The 15,172-nt window shown below is 47.8% G+C and overlaps 1 protein-coding gene across 1 annotated transcript in view; it reads left to right on the top strand.

Moving 5' to 3' along the window:
• LOC137430032 (ephrin type-A receptor 3) overlaps positions 1-15,172 on the top strand; it is a 493,848-nt gene that overhangs the window by 279,789 nt on the left and 198,887 nt on the right. The window contains exon 7 of the mRNA XM_078780089.1: positions 7,632-7,787. Coding sequence (XP_078636215.1) covers positions 7,632-7,787 — 156 coding nt within the window. The remainder of the gene's footprint in view (positions 1-7,631; positions 7,788-15,172) is intronic.

Genomic DNA, 15,172 nt, shown 5'->3' with positions numbered 1-15,172 from the left:
TGGACTAGCTCCATGCCTTCCTCTAGGTGACGTGCGTACCCCTCCCTCGGCGGGTTAACCACTGTGTCTGGCACGGGACCGCATAGCAAGTCGGCGGGAGCCCGTAACTCCCGCCCATACATAAGCAACGCTGGACTGCATGCGGTGGCCCCGTGCTGGCTGGTTCGGTAGGCCATGAGCAAGTAAGGGAGATGTTCGTCCCAGTCATCCTGACGGGTGGTGGTGAACAGTGCCAGTTGTTGGATTAGAGTTCGATTGAATCTTTCCACCATCCCGTCAGATTGAGGTCTTAAAGGCGTTGTTCTGGTTTTCCGAATTGACAGGAGACTGCACACATCTTTTAGCAATTTGCTCTCAAAATTTCGTCCCTGGTCGGTGTGCAACTCCTGTGGAATCCCATGCCGGCACACAAATCCTTCCACGAAGGCCTGCGCTACCACCCCTGCTTCTTGGTTGGGGAGGGCGTAGGCCTCCGGCCACTTGGTGAAATAGTCCATTACAACGAGGATATACTTATTACCTTGGCGGGTGCGGGGCAGCGGTCCTAGAATATCCATAGCCACCCGCTCAAGGGGGGCCCCCACCTGATGTAATTGAAGGGGGGCCCTCATCCTCCGTGCTGGTCCCTTTTTGGCAGAACAGGCGTCGCATCTCCGACACCAGTCCTGTATGTCGCGCCCCATATTCACCCAATAGAACCTCCGGCGGACCCGAGATATTGTCTTTGTCCTGCCCAAATGGCCGCCGGAGCGGGTACCATGCACCTGTTGCAATATGACGTTCTTGAATTTGTCAGGGACTATCACCAGCCAGGAAGTTCGATCAGAGGGAACCTCCACCCACTTGCGATACAAGATGTTGCCTTTCAATTCCAGGGTCTGCCACTGAGCCCAATATGCCTTTGTCTGCGCCCCGAGGGGGGTGACCTCTTCCCCCTTTGGTCTTTGCCCCAATTTGATCCATTGGAACACCGGCCCCAGAACAGGATCCTCCTGCTGGGCCGTGCTCCAAGCCAACTCTCCAAATTCCTCGTCCGCGGTTAGTGGCAAAATTGGCCCTCTCACCCGGGTTGCCCGGACGACGAGAATCGGGGCGGAATCGCCCAATTGCTCCCTCTCCTCGTGTCTCGCACAAAATTTACAGTTTTCCCCCAGACAAGGACGCCGAGAGAGTGCGTCCGCATTACCATGGGCCTTCCCGGCCCTATGGGCCACATCAAAATCGTACTGCTGCAACTTTTCCAACCACCTTGCAATTTGGCCCTCCGGTTCCTTGAACCGAAGGAGCCATTGCAAGGAGGAATGGTCAGTTCTAACCAAAAATTTCCGCCCGTACAAGTACGGGTGGAAATGGTTCATGGCAGCCAGCATAGCCAATAACTCTTTGCGAGTGACGCAATAATTTCTCTCGGGCCTACTTAAGGCCCGACTATAATAACCAATCACTCTCTCCACGCCCTCCTGTGTCTGAGACAAAACTGCGCCCAATCCTTCCTGGCTCGCATCCGTGTCCAGGGTAAATGTCCCGTCACTAGTGGGGTAAGCTAGAAGGGGTGCGGATGTTAGACACCCCTTCAATTTTTGGAAGGCCTCGTGGCACTCCCGTGTCCAATTAAATCGCGTCCCCTTCTCCGTAAGCCGGTGGAGGGGACGGGCCAACTCCGCAAATTTCGCCACAAAGCGCCGGTAGTAGGAGCAGAGTCCCAAAAATCCCCGCACCTCTTTGATGGTACGTGGTGCGGGCCACTCCTCTACCGCTTTAATTTTGTCTGGGTCTGTTTTTACCCCCTCGCGGCCAATCACGTGACCTAGATAGGCCACCTCTCTTGCAAACAAAGTGCACTTACTCGGGTTCAGCTTCAACCCTGCCTGTCTGAGGCACCCGAACACCTGGTCCAAATTAGCTAGTGCCTGGGGGAACGTTTGGGCATGTACCAGGACGTCATCCAGGTACACCAGGCATGATTGCCATGGCATGCCGCCTAGTACATGCTCCATCAATCTCTCAAAGGTGGCGGGGGCGTTACACAAACCAAACGGCATCACAGTAAACTGATACAGTCCCTTACCTGTGGAAAATGCCGTTTTCTCCTTCCCTGCCCTATCCATCTCCACCTGCCAATACCCACTCTTGAGGTCCAAAGTTGTGAACCAATTTGAGCCCGCAACGGCATCGAGGGTGTCATCAATCCTTGGCAGGGGATATGAGTCCTTGAGTGTCACGTTGTTTAGCTGGCGATAGTCCACGCAGAACCGCGTGGTCCCATCCTTCTTTTTGACCAGCACAACAGGTGACATCCAAGGACTTCCCGAGGGCTCGATCACACCTGCGTCGAGCATTTTTGCAACCTGCTCGTCAGCTTCCGCCCTCTTGCTCCAAGGGAGCCGTCGGGCGGCCTGACGAATAGGCCGGGCCTCACCGGTGTGGATCTGATGTTTCACCAGGCCCGTACGTCCAATATCCTCGGTGGACAGGGAGAAGAGGTCCAAATGGGACCCAACCAGTTTGTGTAAGGCCTCCCTCTGGGTACCTCCCAACTCTACGCTACTACGATTTACCATCTCGCAAATGGGCTCGGGCCAATTCCTACTTGTTATTGAAGGCTCCCCCCGGGGTCGGCTCGGCTGGACGTTCTCGCCCCTCACTGTCGCGACTTCCTCAACTGGGGTGCAGCCAGCTACCCTCGTGCCCCTTACTATAGTGCGTGGTTCTGTACTCACATTTACTACTCGGACGGCCACTACCGGTCTGTCCGTTTTTACAAGGGTGCGGCCCACGATTAAACCCGGTATGGACTGCGCTGCCACCGGTTCGACCAGGCCGCAGGACTCCTGCCATGTTGGGCGAGCTGCCCACCGGGCCGGCACTATCGCCTCGGCCCTTGGGGGGATGGTCACGGCCTCGGAAGCCTCCAGCTCCGCTCTCTCGGCCGTGCTCACTCCCCCTAACGGCAGCTCTTCTACTCCCACCTGCAGGATCCCCCGGCACAAGTCGATTTTACAACCGCTGGCAGTCAACAGGTCCAACCCTATTAAACATGGGTCGCACACCTCCGCCACCCAAACATCTATCTCCCTCCTTACCGACCCTAACTTGAGGGTCACAGAACCACGCCCTATGATCGGGGCCGTTACCCCGGTAGCAAGCTGCAAACTATAATTTTGCAGGCGCTGGATCTTATCCCAGCCACCTGCACTCGAATCAAGGACCACAGGGCTGATGATCGTGGCGCTAGCTCCTGTGTCCACTACGGCGTCTACCCCCACGCCGGCAATTTTGCATCTAATTGTCAGGCTACCGGTTCCAATTTGGCCACAATAAATGACCTGTCGCGTCAATGAGGGCTCTCCTCCATCCTCTGCTGCCGAACACCGCCCTACGTGCCCGACACCTTCTAGTTTCCCGGGGTCTGGCGGGGGGGGTGTCTGGGGTCGGCTAACCCGCTCCCCCCTGGGCGGAGTTGAGGACCTCAACTGCCGGGGATCATCCCGGCGCGCGTTTCGACAGTGCCGCGCCAGGTGACCCAGGCGGTTGCAGGTATAGCACCTCACCTGGTAAGGTGCTTGCCTCTGGAATTCCAAATTCCCCCCCCTGTAGGTCCGAATTGGATTACCCGCTCGTGGTCCACCGCGGGCCACCTCCGGGGCCGCCTGCCATGGTCCAGGTCCTGCCAGGCGCTGGTCCACCAGCCTCCGGACCATGCCCGCCAGGTCAGGACCCACGTCGGGGGCGGGCCCCCTAAGGGGTCCGCCCTCCATCGGGGGTCCCATCTGGCGGACCGCCATTGCGAGACGCTCGCCCCCCCGGGCCAGGGGCCTCGCTGCTTCCCAACGGGCCGCAGCGTCAGCCGCCTGGCTCAGAGTCTGCGGGCGCCACATGGCGAGCTGTTGCCGGAGCTCAATATCCGGGAGGGCCTGGATAAAATGGTCCAGCGCCAGGCTCTCCCGGGAATCCGCTGCCATGCTAGCATGTGCGATCCCCACTGCGCGGCGAATGTCGTGGGCAAGTTCCCCGATGGCTTCCTGGGGCTTGCGCTTTCGCAGCGCGAGCTGAGCTTTAACAAGCTCGCTCTGCTGTTCTATTCCAAATCGATTAATTAGGGCGTCGCGGAGGGCTGGCAGGGTGAGAGCACCCGCTGGTAATGCCGTCAGCACCTCCGCCGCCGCGCCGCGCAATGCGGCCACCAGGTGTACTCCACCTTCGTCCTCACCCCAACCGTTACCCTTACACACACAGTCGAACTGCGCCAGGTACGCGCGTAGATCACTCTTGCCGTCATACGGCGCGAGTGGGACCTTGTGGGACCACCTCGTATGCGAGTCGTTGCCCGCCGGCCGGACCCCGTGCGTCGCCCCTTGCGGGGTCAGCGCGGGGCCGAACCGGCCGGGCCCCCACAGTACATTACCCCCAAGGGGCTCTCGTGCCTCCCCGGTCCCTCCAACAACTACCCCTGTTGGTGTCGATGCATGGGTCACACCTCCGCAACCCGCTACCCATTCCATACCACCACAACCTTGCTCACCCACACCTCGCACCTCTCGTTCCATACCCTCCGGACCAGCCATACACCTCACTCTTGGCCTCTCACGAACATCCGGGTCTATCTCGACCCCCAAGCTTATTAAATCACCTGGCGCATCATACGCACGACCATATTGGTCACCACTTACACCGGGTCCTCTTTCTCTTCGCTTCTCCTCCATCACCTGCGAATCCCTCATCCGGTTAATGAGCACATCATCACGATCCGAACACAGACTTTGGACCAATTCTTTTACTTCCTCCTTTATCTCTTTCTTATCCTCTCTCCGTCGCTTCTTAATTTCGCTCACCCCTTCTTCCACTTCTTCTAATTTTTGCTTCATCTCCTTCATCTCTTCGTGCGCCCCTTTAAGTTCTTCCTCTAACTCCACTTTATTTTTTTCTATTTGCTCCCGCACCTCCCGCTCTTTAACCTCCATTACCTCTACCACCTTGTCCATTTTCCTCGTCAGGTCCTCATGTACCGTCTGGCACTCTTTTTTAATTACCCCTACGTCCTTTTTCATCTCCTTCTGTGTCGATTTTAAACCCTCTATTACCGCTGTGTTCTTCTTTACCTGGTCCCCCAACTCCTTTTGTCCCACTGTCAGTTGTTCTACTCCCAGCGTCAACTCCTCTATACCACCTTGCAATTTTACAGTCCCCTTTCTCACCTCTTTCTCCATGCGCTCCTTACAGTGCCTCACCTCCTCGCGCACTCCTCCGACCTCCTCACTCACTCCTCTTCTGATCTCCTCTCCCATCACTTGCATCTCCTGCCCAGATGCCACCCTCATCTGCTCCATTTCCTCCCTGTGAGCATCCAGTTTGGTTTCTACCCCCATTCTGACCCCCTCTATCTGCTGCCCCATTTGGTTAACTTCCCTTTCCGCTTGGTCCCTCATGTCCCTCAATTTGCCTTCCATGGTGTTTTCTAACCCCTCTAACCCTTTTTGCATCCCTTCCATTTGATTCTCTTGAGCGGCCATTCTGTTTTCTACCCCCGTTAACCCATGTTTCACTCCCTCTATCTGATTCTCTTGAGCGGCCATTCTGTTTTCTACCCCCATTAACCCATTTCTCACCTCTTTTATCCCGTTGTCTAACCCCTCAAAATTATTGTCTAACCTCCCAAATTTCTTGTCTAACTCCTCAAAATTATTGTCTAACCTCCCAAATTTCTTGTCTAACTCCTCAAAATTATTGTCTAACCCCTCACTGGTACCCCTCGCTTCGTCCCTCATTACCCCCATTTGGCCCTCTAATCGCTCACCCTGAGCATCCATCCGGTTCCCCATTTGTCCCATACTGCTTTTCAAACCTCTAATTTGGTCTCCCAATTGCTCACCCATTTGTTCCATAAGGGCCCTCATTTGCAACATAAAAAGGTTCGGATCCACCAGGGGCGCTGCCACGGTCGCGGGCGTGGACGCCGTGGCCACCTCGTGCGTGACAACGCTATTTTGCGAACCTGCCGCCCTCACTGCTTCGCTCTCCTCTTGTCCCTCAATTTGGTCCTGGATCGACCCTACCTCACTCTCCTTTACCGGACCCCAGCCGTCTTGATCCGCCATAGCGCGACTTGCAAAATTCGAGTTTCGTAAAACAAAACAAATTTCGGCCGCTCCAAATTTTGACCAAATTTTTTTTTTCCTCTATTCGTTTTTTTTTTTTTTCAAAATTTGGTCGGGCCTCGAATCTCACTCCCGACACCAATTGTTACAGACACGACTTTGATGTTAAGGTGGGCCGAGCGGAATGGCGGTCGTGTCCGCACAAATTACCCGATTGTACTCGAACGTCGACGAAGTCGCGCTACGCTGGCTCAATAAGAAAAAGAAGACACCCGGCTGGATTACAATCACACAATACGACACCAACGTTTCGATTCTCAAGTATATTCGTACGGAAAAAGGTTAGATTACAGGGGCTAGAGGTATATTACAGGAAGACAGGCACTTAGACACACTCTTATATTAACCCCGGACAGACGACAGACACACGGGACAAAATGCTGACTCACACGGGGGTTGATGAAAAGGAAAGGCAGGTCGCGATGGCTCAAGGTGCACTCTTGGCTCAAGGCAGAATCGACTCGGTCCGGTCCAGAGATGCGGGGAGGTATCGTCGCGCTGGGGGTGGCGGTGGCTTCTCTCTCCAGTCTCCAAGCTGAGGCGCATCTGACGTCACGTCCGGCAAGCGGCTGCGTATATCCGGCGGGGAGTGACACGCCCTCGGCTCGTTAGCTCCGCCTCGTGGAATCGGCACGTTGCTTCTCATTGGGTGCGTGCGGGGGGGGTTACTGGCTCCGCCCCTGACGAGGAGCTGACAGCCAGCCCCTTCGGGGTAACCCCGTGGAGCGCATGGTCTGGAGCTAATCGAGCCGGTGTGAGGACGCATCCTCCCCCGCTCCGCCGCCATCTCCTCTGTTGTTGTTGTAATTGTTGTTGTAGTTGTTGTTATTGTTGTTGTTTGGGGAAGAAGATGGGAGGAGGTATGGGAAAGGTCCTAAACTCACTACTGATGCCATATAATCACATTCTGGTGCAACGAAGAGTCATAATTAATGGAGACGAGGCCTTAACTGACATAGAATAAGAATAACTAGGAAGATGTCCGAAAGTTGTCTACGTGTGGTGCGGTGGACCTGGGCACGACATTTAATGGGGGAATAAGGGGAAGGTCGGCTCTACTGATTGTTATTTACATGCAATGGGACTAGGGAATGGGGGACTGGGGAAAGTTGGGGAGTATTGGAGAAAATAGGGGAATATTTACAAGCGGATATGGAGGCCAAATTCCATATTCGCAACAATATCAACCAGGCACGGAAGACAGTTGGGAGTTGTATTATATGGACTGTGAATTCAAATATAACTGTAATTTTGTTTGTTTGACCGTTTCATATGAATCCTTTCATCAAAATTGTTTTTTTGTTTTTTTTTGAAACTTTTTTGTTCCTATTCATTTATTTTCCACTTTTTTTCTTCACTCTTTATGCAATGTCTGTATTACTGTGGTTTGACTTCTGGAGTGTTGTGATAGTGAACGTTGACTCTCCTACTGCAGTAAATTTGCCTTGCATTGTAAAATATATGCTTGTGTTACAGCCTGCAGTGTGGGGTACTATAAAGATGGAACTGGATCCCAACCTTGCATCCATTGCCCACCGCATAGCCTCACCCGCCGACCTGGTGCTGCTGTCTGCACCTGCATGGACGGACATTTCCGAGCTTATGCTGAACCCACCACAATGGCCTGCACACGTGAGTTTGCTTGTTATGCCATAAATACAATGACCTCAAAAATTGACGACATCTACAGTTCAAGGTTTATAACCTCAACTTTCTGTTCCATAGGTTCATGATGCAGGAAACACAACTTAAATTCTCATGCTCCATATTTTTTTGTATTGTCGACTGGTGGCCTAATTAGTCCCCTACCGGGTACACCGGAGGGGACTATAGGCTTGCACTCCGTCCCTCCGTCTGTCAGTCCGTCACGCAATGAACAGCTTTCCAGACTTTTTTTTCTAAACTTTTAATGCTAATGATTTCAAACTTGGTACATGGTTGCCTCATGATAAGTTACAGATCAAGTTCGAACTTCACGACCTTTCCATCATTTTTGACAAACTTATGGCATTTTGAACTTTGGTAATTTCCCCAACAGTTTTCCAGACGACAGACTACCGGTAGGGGACATGTATTGCAGCGCAATACTCAGAATGCTTGTTAGTCCCCTACCGGTGTACACCGGAAGGGACTATAGGTTTGCACGTCGTCCCGTCAGTCTGTCAGTCCTTCAGTCCGTCACGCAAAGAACAGTTTTCTGGACTTTTTTTCTAAACTCTTAATGCTAATGATTTCAGACTTGGCACATGGTTTCCTCATGATAAGTTACAGATCAAGTTCGAACTTCATGACCTTTCGATCACTTTTGACAAACTTATGGCACTTTGAACTTTGGTAATTCTGATGATCCTTAACTCAGTGCCATTTTAAGTTTTAATTTCCTTTAAAAAAGATTTTCTCTGCAATAATAGGACCGATTGAGAACAAATTTTCACCGTAAGGGGGACTCGGTCTGTAGAATATTTTAATGGTAATTATGATGTCGCAGGTCACGTGGTTCGGCCGCCATATTGTTTTTCGTGAAAACACGATAACCCCTTTTTCTCTGCAACGGCTGAACAGATCGAGGCCAAACTTTGCAGGCAGAATCGCATACCCATGACATTTGGGGAATCGCAATCGCTTACCCATGCGTCACATGGTTTCAGAGTTATGACGTTTTTAAGCATGAACCTTTAAAACCGAGCTCCTCCCTCATTTTTGATCCAATGGAGGGGAAACTTCACAGATCTGTTCAGCATGTCAATCTACTAAAATGTCCTTTTGGAATTTGCGATAGGGCACGTGGTTTGGCAGATATCGTTAATTAAACGAAAATATTTTTTAAAATGCATATCTCTTGAATCACTCGTACCTCAGACCGTGAGTTGGTAATTATATAATTCACACAGTGCAATACGTGTAGGCCGCTCCACGGAGCGACCTTGCGGGCTTATCAACGAGGCGAGGCGTGACACACATGTGTCTCAGCATACCTCAGATCAAGTTTGAAAACCAGCATCAACCGTGCATAAATTTGCATATTCGATCATTTTTGACGAAGTTATGGCACTTTGAACTTTGGTAGGGGACATGTATATTGCAGCGCAATACTCAGAATGCTTGTTCATATAGAAGTATGCTGATGTCTACGAATGTCTTTGTGCTAAATGTGATTACATGTACAAGCACCTCCATGAGCCTTAGATAAGATATTAGTGACAAAACTAATTAAATAATGATATTATTGTCATGTCGATGGGGTGTTGCCACCAATGCCACCCAAAATAATGAAGCCTTTCAGTGAGCTAATGGCCACCATCCTTGTGATGGCCAGCGCTGTTCCGCAAGCTTTGTACTCAGAGAGCAGGCCGCGAGGTGGGTTTATCAGCCCAAACATGACCTCTAGACACATCCAAGTCCACCTCCCTCCTTACTTTGCTTGGGTGTCTTGTCTAATTTTGCACACAGGACAAGTAGCCTATTCATTATACTTTCCTATTTAACACCAATGTTGAATGGCAACTACATTGCCCCTCATAACATACATAAGAACTTTATTCTACCTACTCAGCAACCCCTTCTCTCATTTCCCACGACTCCTTCACTCACTTCCATCAATGCCCATCCACTCCCACACTTATATCCCTTCTCTCACTACCATTTCTATCCCTGGGCACAAGTTGCAGTTTTAAGTAAATTTGGTTCAGCGGTGCAGGAGGTGCAGAGAAGTCAAACAAACGAACACCTCAAATGATTTCCAATGTCTATGGTTTTAATGCAGATAATTGACATTTCTTGTTACATTATGACTTGTAATTGGCACTACCACCAGGAATTGCACTGCATGATACACTCACCCTGTAGTCAGCCGTGACAACTCGGAATAATTACGTGCTAAAACCTTCATTTATTATTCAAATGGTTTATTCCTTTATTTATGTGGTGTATTAGCCAGAGCGCTGTTTCCATCGCTAGCCAAAAAAGAAATAACCCGGCTTATGTACTGCACATGAAGTAGAAACATGCCTATAGTTGAGATAATTCAAGTTGTGAATATGTGGTGAGCCATCATCAAAATTCTCTGCGCATGGCTCCATTGGTGCTGTGGGCTCTTTCAAAATGGTTTCCAAACTAATGAATGCTTTGCCAGGATCTCCGCTTGTCGGGTTTATTTTTTGTATTTATTGTTGCTGTTTGCATTCAATTAGTGTTGTTGCTGCTGTTGCAAGTGTATAATTTGTAATTAGATGAATGGAGTAGTTCTATGGTTGCTATATACAGAGGTAAAACTCTCAGTAACTATTCAAATTATTGTGGTTTTGCTTCTCCACGAAAGAGGTTCATGTCTTCTTGAGTACTCTCTGCTTCCTCATCGCTTAATATTCCCATTGAAGTCTGAGATTCCCAAATGGGTCTCAGGCCATACAGCACAGTTTCCTTTGCCAAGCTACCTTATGGCTGCTCAAGGTACACCAAATGTCTGAACTCATCCCTGAGATTCGCAACACATTGATGGCCTTCAGTGTGGTGTTTCCAAGTTGTCATTCTGCCAGGCCATACAAATACACATTTGGAAAAATGAGGTGCGAGGCACGGAGATTGCAATGAGACCCTGCCATCGTAATGTATTGCGCCTTGTATGAGATTCCAACGCTTGTTCATGACTATAAATTGCTAGATGCTTCTTGCATTGGAAATTATATTTACTGTTTGTGAAAGTCTCGGGCCATTTCTACTGGCTTGGCACACGGATCTCCAGGGCATTTGTGGTAATCAGAGTGCCATGCGTTGTGTCTGTATTGGTACTGCCACAAATGTCACACATCATACAAACGTCATTCCTTTGTCTGCCTGGCCTTGCAGTCACTTTATAATGGACATGTTATCGCATTTAAAGGATGTAAACCAACATTTAACTGATATCCTAGGGAGCCAATGATGCCGAGGGTTGCAAAATTCCCGGGAATTTTGAATGCGGTAAATTTCCACCGGGAATATTGGGAATTTTGTGGGAATATTGGGAATTTTCGGAAACTTTCGGAAACTGAGAATTTTCACACAATTTGAAATTTTGAAGTGAGAAAAAGATGAGGGATATTGGATTAAGGTTCTCTGGTTAACTCAATAATGTTTTTTAAGAAAAAAGAAACTAAAACCACTGATTGTAAGTAATCTAAACATTTTTATTACTTACTGAACTGTGGAACATATCATTACACATTTTTTACTACATGTGTAAAAACAGTACACATAATGCCCATGAGTCAACAAGCACTGGAATAGTATTATACCCCAAATCACATGTGAGTAAATCTTATTCTTGAAAATCACATTTGTTAAAAGTTACAAACATTTTGAAGTCTTATTCTTGAAAGTTTTTATCAGTGTTACAAACATTTTTATCTCAACTGTTTGGGTAAAATGTTCACCTCTCAAACAAACAAACATTCATATTCTTTAAGACAGAGACTTTCCAGACAAATCACAATGTAAATTTGGGAGCAGTTCACATTACCAGTCATGACATCATAATTTGAAACAAATGTTACCCTGTATACATTGTGTATATAGTGGTACATCATTCGCACATATCCTATATTTGAGCCAATTAAGCTATATGAAGGCTCTAGCCAGCCCACAAAGCATGTGAAAGCTCTTTTATTTATGTGAAGAGTAGTATAGAACACAATAATTTTGTTAGTTTAACAAAAAATAACATTATTTTTCAATTTCTAAGATAAAATGAAAATTCCCAAAATTCCCAAAATTTCCAACCCATTGGAAATTCCCGAAACTTTCGATGGAAAGTTTCCAAAATTTCCGGAAAGTTTCCGACCCTTTGCAACCCTAATGATGCCACACCAAATCTGGCAAACTGTTTTGGCCATAATGTCTAGCCAGACTCTGGCAGGTGGTTTAGCTGGCAGAATGTCTTGCCAGAGTCTCTGGTAGGGCCTCTAGGTGTTAGGATGTCTATCTAGAGTCTTTGGCAGGGTATATAGCTGGCCTGACGTCCAAGCAGCCTGAATTGATCCAGCTTCATTAGCTTCCTGGGACGGCTCTGCATCCCCAAATTATTGAGTCATATGAAATAACAAAAGCTGACTGTCAATAATGTTTGTGGAAATCGATATCTCCCATGCATTTTAAAAAGAACAGGCCATTGCGTGCCAGAAATTATTCTCTAATTGCAAGATTCATTGATAATGATTCCGGAACTTTCCGGAAATTTTGGAAACTTTCCATCGAAAGTTTCGGGAGTTTCCAATGGGTTGGAAATTTTGGGAATTTTCATTTTATCTTAGAAATGGAAAAATAATGTTATTATTATTATTATGATTATTATAATCTTCTGAACCAGGGTTTGTCTTGGCTGAAAATAAATTATATACAGAGACAAGGATTGTCAATGAGCTAGAACACAGGTCGGATCAGGATGCAACATAACAAAAAGAACAGCAGAAAGAGAAGGGGGAAATGCCAACAGCAAGGCCGAGGGAGTAAATAAACGGAGACAGACAAACAAGGGATGTGGGTATCGATGAGGGGGACGGGAGAACGCAAGGGGTGCCTACGATGGATTAAGATGCAAAAATGTTGGTGGTTGGGGGTGGTTTATTGGGTGCAGAAAAAATAATGGATTTTAATGGGGGATGGTCTGAGATGGTGGTAAACAGCTCTCATGAAGAACTGGAGGGAAGAATGAGATTGAAGAGAATATGGAAGTTGGTTTCACAGATGGGGGAAAAATGAGGAACGAATGAGGGGAGGTGGTGAACAGTGATTTTGGATTTTGGGAATGAGGAACAAATGAGGGGATGTGGTGAACAGTGATTATGGATTTTGGAAATGAGGAACAAATGAGGGGAGGTGGTGAACAGTGATTTTGGATTTTGGAAATGAGGAACAAATGAGGGGATGTGGTGAACAGTGATTTTGGATTTTGGAAATAAGGAACAAATGAGGGGATGTGGTGAACAGTGATTTTGGATTTTGGAATTGAGGAACAAATGAGGGGAGGTGGTAAACAGTGATTTTGGATTTTGGGAATGAGGTACAAATGAGGGGAGGTGGTGAACAGTGATTTTGGATTTTGGAATTGAGGAACGAATGAGGGGAGGTGGTGAACAGTGATTTTGGATTTTGGAAATGAGGAACACATGAGGGGATGTGGTGAACAGTGATTTTGGATTTTGGAAATGAGGAACACATGAGGGGATGTGGTGAACAGTGATTTTGGATTTTGGAAATGAGGAACACATGAGGGGAGGTGGTGAACAGTGATTTTTGATTTTGGAAATGAGGAACAAATGAGGGGAGGTGGTGAACAGTGATTTTTGATTTTGGAAATGAGGAACAAATGAGGGGAGGTGGTGAACAGTGATTTTGGATTTTGGAAATGAGGAACAAATGAGGGGAGGTGGTGAACAGTGATTTTGGATTTTGGAAATAAGGAACACATGAGGGGAGGTGGTGAACAGTGATTTTGGATTTTGGAAATGAGGACCGAATGAGGGGATGTGGTGAACAGTGATTTTGGATTTTGGAAATGAGGAACACTTGAGGGGATTTGGTGAACAGTGATTTTGGATTTTGGAAATGAGGAACACATGAGGGGAGGTGGTGAACAGTGATTTTGGATTTTGGAAATGAGGAACAAATGAGGGGAGATGGTGAACAGTGATTTTGGAAATGAGGAACAAATGAGGGGAGGTGGTGAACAGTGATTTTGGATTTTGGGAATTCCCCTAGAAGGGGATTCTAGTGAACTACGTGCGTCCTGAAGATACCTGGGGGTTGGGGATAAAACACAAAGAGGACAAAGGGTGCAAGACCAGAAAGGAGGCAGAAGAAGACAGAGAGATCATCGACCTGTCGGCTCATCGACTCAGCTTCATTGCGGGAGATTCCAATGATCCGGAAAGTGTTGGTTTCCATGGCGTAGAGTTGAGCAAGAAGCCAGCACGCAGGGGAGACCAGTACTCCATTAAGCTGCGGATGAAAACCTTGTAGGTGCATAGGTGTGCCAATGAAGGACTGCACGATGGAAGATGCCCAGTCGTTGGCTTTGCTCAATTTGGGGCAAACGACTGAGGGTCATCCCAAAAATTCTGCCTCTTGAAGTGTGGCTCGCAGCTCTTGAAGTGAAAGGCCTAGGATTCTCGGTGAACACCAAATGACATGTTAAATGTCTCACGTATATTTCCTTTTGAATGTATGCAGTCTTCACTTGTAATGATGCCAGCCACAAATTCTGTTGGTGGAAATTGATAATCGCACCATAATTTTTTTTTAAAAAGAACATACCATTGTGTTCCAGACCGTTTGCATTTGCAAAACAACAACAATCTGCTGAACCAGAGTCTGTAATTAGTGAAACAATTACCTTTGCTCTATTTCGAGTTGCTCGTACATTTCCTGTCATTGTTCTCGTGATACTATGGGCTGTTTGCAATTATAGTGTTCAAATTATTTTGTTTCATTGTTTGGTGATAAGTATCGCTGTTTCTTCACAGTCACATTGTCATCCATAATTGTAACTATGACAACATTAATTTCGAATATAATTCACCTGCATCTGAGAAGCGGAAACTTTGTTGATGAATAGGGGCTCGGCAGAGGGCAATCAAGCCATTTGCTCGGTCAGGTTAGCAGCGATATACAGACAGTTAATCTCGTTTAAATCCGATTTACTTGACATTTCATACTGCAGCTTTTCCAGGCCTTACATTCTCAGCTGTGATTGCAAAGAAAGGAAATAAAAGTTCAGGATCAAACACTACCTTAGGAGAGCATTACAGGGGCGGTGATTATTTCATCTGCGTCGAGACAGAGTGGGTTGCCATGACTGATGGAATTATGGAGCTTCACTGAACCTTGGCAAGGCATTAGGATGCACCACCGATGAAGAGGTGTGCTCACAATAGCAGGTGTCATGAGAATTGATTGATATGTTGAAAAGACAGAAACCTGGAGGGGTTATTTATTTATTAATATTTATAATCTTATAAGTGCTAGTTAGCACTTTGGGTGAT

This window comes from Myxine glutinosa, chromosome 6 (assembly GCF_964187855.1).
Source record: "Myxine glutinosa chromosome 6, kmMyxGlut1.1, whole genome shotgun sequence".
Taxonomy (NCBI): domain Eukaryota; kingdom Metazoa; phylum Chordata; class Myxini; order Myxiniformes; family Myxinidae; genus Myxine; species Myxine glutinosa.
The sequence above is the reverse complement of the archived record's forward strand: the minus strand, read 5'-3'. Positions and strand labels throughout refer to the sequence as shown.